General features: G+C 41.3%; 1 protein-coding gene across 1 annotated transcript; it reads right to left on the bottom strand.

The window, feature by feature from the left end:
- Positions 1-471: 471 nt before the first annotated feature.
- CNEP1R1 (CTD nuclear envelope phosphatase 1 regulatory subunit 1) lies at positions 472-6,434 on the bottom strand. Its single transcript, XM_054170157.1, has 6 exons — positions 6,324-6,434; positions 3,918-3,989; positions 2,630-2,703; positions 2,195-2,304; positions 2,003-2,057; positions 472-1,727 (listed from the first exon to the last, which is right to left on the bottom strand). The coding sequence occupies exons 1-6, from the start codon at positions 6,346-6,348 to the stop codon at positions 1,686-1,688; spliced, it is 378 nt and encodes a 125-aa protein (XP_054026132.1). The 5' UTR covers positions 6,349-6,434; the 3' UTR covers positions 472-1,685.

Below are 6,434 nucleotides of genomic sequence, written 5' to 3'. Positions count from 1 at the left end.
GCCACGGGACAAGTCTTCCCATCACAGGCCGCGCAGCCGCAACGCCAGCCTCAGTAAGCACCCAGCCCGGCCCCCGGCCGAGAAAGCAGAATCGGCAAGATCTGCCAAGTGCGCCTGTGCTCAGCGGCAGGGCGGCACTCATCCGTACAGCCTCCTCCCCCGCGCGTCAACAGCGTCCTTACAGGCGCTGAGATGCAAGCGCTGTCTACTCTCGGCTGTTTCCCCAGGTCAAACGCTCAAACAAGGCAAAAGTCGAATGAATGTCCTCTAGCAGCACTTACAGAGACAGGATTGACCCGCCAGCATGGCAAGACTTTGGTGTCAGTATCTTAAGACTGCAATAACCACATCAAATCTAGGAAATACTGGTCCAACACACAAGTTTCAGACTTCAGCTATAAGTTTCTGAAGATCTTCTCTGTTCATTTGAGATCTGTATTTGCACAGTACGAAAGAAGGTAACATCTGTTTATACAAAGAATTTATTTTATTCACATATACCTACAAAATATACAGCAGTTAAAAATAATGGATAGGCAGAAGACGTAGTGGAAAGTGACAGGAGACAAATTGTTAATGTCTCAACTGACGAAGTTACATCAATAGGCTGTCTTTGAAAGCCAGTCTACCTTGTAGTAGGAGATACTGAAGTTGCAACAGCTTTGCAGTTTTACTCAGTTAAGAGTTTGAAACAATTAAAAAGGCACCTTGAACAACTTAAACTCTTAAAATTCTTTACAATTTTAGCTATTAAAAAGTTACACTTTGTGTATATAACATCCAAAGCTTGATTTTAACACTCTGAATAACAAATTGTTATTTTATTGTGGCACCCTTTATGTTTTCTTTGCCAAATCTCCAGTTACACGTTTGCAAGACTAATTTCATATCCAGACTACCAGAGCATAAAAATCCACTCAGAATGGTCATGTGGACTTAAGATACAGTACAACCTTACAATCAGGAAGATGCAAGCATATTTAAGACAACTTTTAAAATACTAAAACCTTAAAACAAGTGTTGTGAACCAGATCAATCCAAGGAGCTATGTATAACCACAACGAAAGTGGCTGGTGCACTATATTTACAACTTGATAAACGCAACTCGATGTATTTGCCAAGTTCTTAAATGGTAAGACCAGTTTTCTCCAGCACAGACAGTCTTTTTGCAAGCCTTTGAACCAGTTCCATAAAGAGTGACCAGGAGACAACAGCTGTAATGAGTAAATGTGCCAATAAAACATCACAGGAATGGTAAGTGTTCCTTTCAATACTGTTCATGAGAACAAGAAAATCCATACAGCAAGTCTTACTTCTTTTCCTGAACACTGGCATCATTCTGCTATTTACAAGACACGTGACACAAATGAGGTTTGATTTTCAAGTTCAAATTCATAGCTGATTAACATACTTCACCTGTATGTTCTGTTCTAGCTGAAGTAAAAAAAGTGACATTAATACTGAAAAAGAGGTAATCAGAAGTAGCAAAAGCACTGATAATATGAACAAAGAATTTGGATAAATATTCAAGAAAGAAATATTGCACACTTTCACTGTCAACTGTGTAAGACTCACTCCCAGGCAGTGACAACCAGTCCTGTTAGGTTTTTTTGCTGTCATACTACCTTTAAAAAGGTCATTTTTGGTTTCCATGGCAGTGGAAAAAAACTGAAGGAAGACAGCCCTTATTGAACATGAGGCCTAGGTTTCAGAATTAATTTTCCAGTCTGCAAGAGAAAAAAGAAAGAAAAAAAAAAAAAAAGTTTAGACCCTGAAAGTGGAGCCCAACAATTGCCATTCAATTTTACAGGTTAAGTTTCAAACAACACACAGAACAATGCTAAGTATTGCACAGATCAGTTTTACAGACACAGAATTTAAGGTATCCACAAGTCCTGTTCAGACCAAAAAAAAATAAAAATCACCAAACCCAACCAACCTGTGTGCCTTATTTGCATTTTCTTAAAGAACAATATTTGAGGAATGAACCACTAACACTTACATCATCACAGGACATATTATATTCTGCCAAAACAGTTCGACATCGGGCTGCTATACTGAGTAGATTGTGTCAAGGAAAGTAGCCAATACTTGTACACTACAACTGAACAAGCAAGATTGGCATAGGCTTCAACAACAGCAGTTACTGCAGTCAGTGCAACGCTTTTACCCTCCAAACACAATCAAAGGATACATTGATGGTGCCACCACTCTTTTATGTATTCCAGCAAAGAACAAGCCTATAAGGGTAATACAGCTAATTGTGAAAAATGGGTGATTCCAAAGCGATGTGAAAAATGACACCTAGGAAAGAAACCAGAAAAACTGCTGCCTAGTTTGCTTTAAAACAAAACCACCAAACCAAAAAAAACCACCAACCTACTACTCCTGGTCATTTCTTAGTTGTGACCAGTTCTTTAAATGAGCATTCATAGTGTAGCATTTTGATAGGCATTATCCCAGCATATATTCCCCAACGATTTCAGACTGCTCAGGAGGTTAATTAGAAACAATCTCCCAGTTCCATGGGAGAACCACCTTCAGCCTGTCAGTTTTAGAGGTACTACAGCACTTGACTGCAACATCAAGCTAGGAGACAGACTACATTCAGGAGTAGCCTGAACTTTACCTTTTGTGTCTCTGGGTCTATCAACCAGTTCCAAGCACCAGTTGCTGTGCAGACTGATACCACTATCAGAATCACTGACAAAGAAAACAATGAGAGTCATAAACAGTAGAGTATCTCACTCCTATTAGAAAACATTTATTTTTCAGCAGCAGCTCTTAAGCTTTACAAGGTATGTTTTCAAAAGAATGTTGGAAAAGATCCATAGATCCATGCATAGAACTTCTTCTCTACATTAATACTTTTTTCCCAGGGTAACAGGACAAAGAGTTAACACTGAATTAGATACTCCATTATAATTATAAAGTCCCACTTTTACATGAATTACAAAAGTATGAAAATAAGCAGTTAAGGAATAAAGTGAGCTAGTGAACACAACTAGTTATATAAACCCCATTTAAATATGCTTAGAACTTTTTTCTTAATTATATCTGATAATATGTAGCAACTCTGGATGCCAAAGGCATTCCTACAGTAGGTGCACACAGGTTGGGGAGCTCTACTTTCAAATATATGCTTGCCTCCCAAATGCTTCAAAACAAGGGGTTTGAAGGGGTCATGTTTGGTTGGTTGTGGTTTGGGGTGGAGTTTTGTTTGTTTGGGTTTGTTTCTTTTGTAAACAGTCGTTTCTCCAGTTCTTTCATTTGAAACCCACCCTTTGGCCTCTCAGGAGAAAAGACGCTGTTTTATGTACTCTAAAAAACATGGGTATTCTTTGAGTATGGAAACTTCGGCAGAATCTCTCAACCAAAATAAACAAAACCAAACAAAAACCCAAACAAATAGTCTTTCTCCACCATGGACTGCTGATCCCTAAGTTGTCAGTGTTTCTGTGCTATTTGTTGCCTTTCCCCCTTCAGACTTTTCTGTTCGAACAGAGAGGACATATTCTGCCCATACTCTGCCCTTACGGCACAGTTTTCCTGTGTGTATGCTGTAACTTTTCCACCTTCAACTTTGTGGGGCCTATCTCACCCTATCAAACTTCATTCAAGTAACGATAGTGACTGTCCAGGAAGCCTGGGCCATCAAAAAACCACCAAAAAATCCCAGAGAAAAACACACAAACCCCCCAACACCTAAAACAAATACAACAGCTTACTGTCCTAACTACTCCCAGAATAGCTTGGCCTTAAACCAATTCAATCTTGACCTAATTTTTCTAACTGGTTCGAGTATTAGTTTGGTGTCTTGTACTATCATGTTGCAAACAAAATCAAAGATACACACTGGTTAACCTAAAAAGCTTGAAAGACAGAATCATATCTATCTCTTGGAACATAAAACTTACTTCTCCAACGTCCTGTAGCTGGTTGCAAACATGCAATATATTCAGTAAGTCTTCTTTCAAAAGCTTTGAGATCTGGGAAGGATGTATATCAAGCATAATTACATTTTCATCTATTTAGTAAAACTTTAATGTAAAGTACAAAAGTGATTCACTTTTCCCTTGTACATGTTCATTCCTTAGGCAGAGAAAACCAAAGCAATGATCACTTAGATGTAATAAAAGTACAATCAAGGTAACTTCACAACTTCAGCGCAAGGGTACAATGATAGAGTTAGGCTAAATGCAAGAAACATTCCCACTTATGGGAAAGAAAAAATCAATATACCTGAGAAATCAGCGTATTTTGCATGCTTAAAAATACTTACAAGTTAGATTTATAATAGCTTAAGTATCCCCTCCACACCCCGGGGTGTGTGTGGGGGGAAGGTATCACATCTTGGAGCTCTATTAAGTTCCATTATCTACATAATGGTAAAAAAAAACATTAAAAAAAAAAGAGAGAGAGAGAAGCTTGCCAGCATTTGCCAGCTGCTTAAAGGATTATTTGCAGCAGCTTGGTTTTGACTACTTTGTTTTGTAGAAACATCCACACACATCTAACAACCCACAGCAAACGCTAGCTCTATAACCTTATTTTCATTATTTTTTACTTTAAATAGATCTTTCTTCTTATTGCCATCATTCTCCCATGGTGTTTCTATTGAAATGCCCATGAAATGCCAAACAGCAGTTCAAGTCCATACTCCTAATTTGTTCTGGGGGGTTTTATTGGTTTGATTTTGTCGGTTGGCTTTTTTAGTATCTTAGCCACCTAATATTTGTAAGTTGCTGTTTCACCTGAAGTCTACCTGAGATTTAAGCTTCTGTTCAATGAGGTCAATATTTGACAACTTTCCCATCAAGCATAATACTCTACCTGGAGCTGAGTTTTTATTAGCATAAATTTGCAGTCAAAGTGTTTCATTTAACATTGCTCTGCAAATTTTCTCCTTCGAAGTACAAGTATTGCTCAGTAATTAATCATAATAAAGCAATTAGACAATAAGATTAGAAGAAATACAGCTGTTATAATCCTTACTAATGCAGTTTTCTAAACTGCAAATTTACTCCTAAGTGGTTTGTAGTTAAGTTTAAGGGTGACAATTACATTGTCTCGACTTCAGACACAGAACAGCTAAACTCGTCTTAATTACTGCCAATAGCTCGGTAGTTATGGCGTGTCCTCTGCCTCCCTTCTGGGGAAGCTAAACCTTTGTGAGCAATTAAAATAACTGTTTCCTGACTATAACAAACCCCTACAACTAGTCACTGATGAGGGAAGGGGAATATGAGGCATTGCATGAAATCCTACTATTTAAAAAATAGCATCCTGTAGGTGTAAAAATCAAATCACTGATAGCAAACTTGGGGAGAAAACAGTTGTATAATGCAGACGCACTACAAACCAAAAACCCCACAAACCTAAACCAAACACCAAACCTTTCAGAAAACAGGAACGTTAGCTATCCACATTCTAAGAACCATCTAAGAATTTATTCCTGTGGCACCTGGCAGCTGTAACTCGCAAAGCACACCTTTCACATTCCTATAGCTTCCACTGACATCGCAAATAACCCCTGACAACGCCAGACTATCATTTATTTTTGTTTACATGTCTACCTCTAGTATCTGCTAGAAAACACCTGCTAAGACGAATGCATTTTAGAAGTCTCTAGAAGTCTTACTTCTGGACACTAGAAAACTCCTTTCAGGGTTCTGTAACTTCGAAGAAATTGTAACCAAAACCATCACTGTTCTCAGACAAAAAAAAAAGGTTATTTAAGTCACGTTCTTCAAACGCAGCAGGATCCTTGGCAGAGAATAATGCCTAGTGTGCTGTATGGGGCTCAAAGACGCAAGAAACGCATTTAATGTAAAAACCCGTGAGGGGAGAAGTAGCTACTGCTGCACAAGCAGATTTTAATAAGTTAAAGACAAGGAGCCTTATCGGGATGGGGCACCGAAAGCGAAGGCCTGGTGGGCAGCTCCCTCCTCCTCAGGGCAGGCCGGCGGCTGGCGGACCCGCAGACGGCGCTCCTCGGCCCAGGCCTTCTCTGCGGGTCCCGCTGTCCGCCTCTGCGGGGCCGCCAGAAAACACGAGCAGAAACACTAGCCTGCCCCGACGCCTCAGGATACGGAGGTCGCCCCAGAGACCCCGCCCGAGCTCGCCTGTCTGGGCCGAGGAGGAGCGCAGTGGAGAGGGAGCCGAGGCCTCTCGCGGCCGCTTCGCCCCCATCAGGGCAGCGCCGTGGCGAGGCCCACTCCGGAGGGACGAGGCAGCGCGCCCAGGTGGCCCAGGCACGGAGCCGGAAGCTCCCGGCACGCCGAATGGACAGCTCCAGGTTCGCTTCGGGCCGCCGCACTCACCCTCAGCCTGGTCCAGGGAGTTCATGGCGGGCGGGCAGAGGCAGCAAGCGCCGGCCGTGCCCCTGGCAGCCGCCCGCCGCCCAGCCCGCCCCACACGCCAACCAGCCCTGC

The sequence above is a fragment of the Dryobates pubescens genome, chromosome 19 (genome assembly GCF_014839835.1).
Source record: "Dryobates pubescens isolate bDryPub1 chromosome 19, bDryPub1.pri, whole genome shotgun sequence".
In the NCBI taxonomy this organism is placed as follows: domain Eukaryota; kingdom Metazoa; phylum Chordata; class Aves; order Piciformes; family Picidae; genus Dryobates; species Dryobates pubescens.
Note: the sequence above shows the minus strand (reverse complement) of the source record. Positions and strands in the feature narration are given on the sequence as shown.

Coding starts and splice junctions, on each gene's coding strand:
- CNEP1R1 (XM_054170157.1), bottom strand. CDS start 6,348: ATGAACTCCCTGGACCAGGCTGAGG. Junction 2,704..3,917: donor AGCTACAGGACGTTGGAGAA/GTAAGTTTTATG, acceptor TTTCTTTGTCAG/TGATTCTGATAGTGGTATCA. Junction 2,305..2,629: donor TAGACCCAGAGACACAAAAG/GTAAAGTTCAGG, acceptor TTTCTTTCCTAG/GTGTCATTTTTCACATCGCT.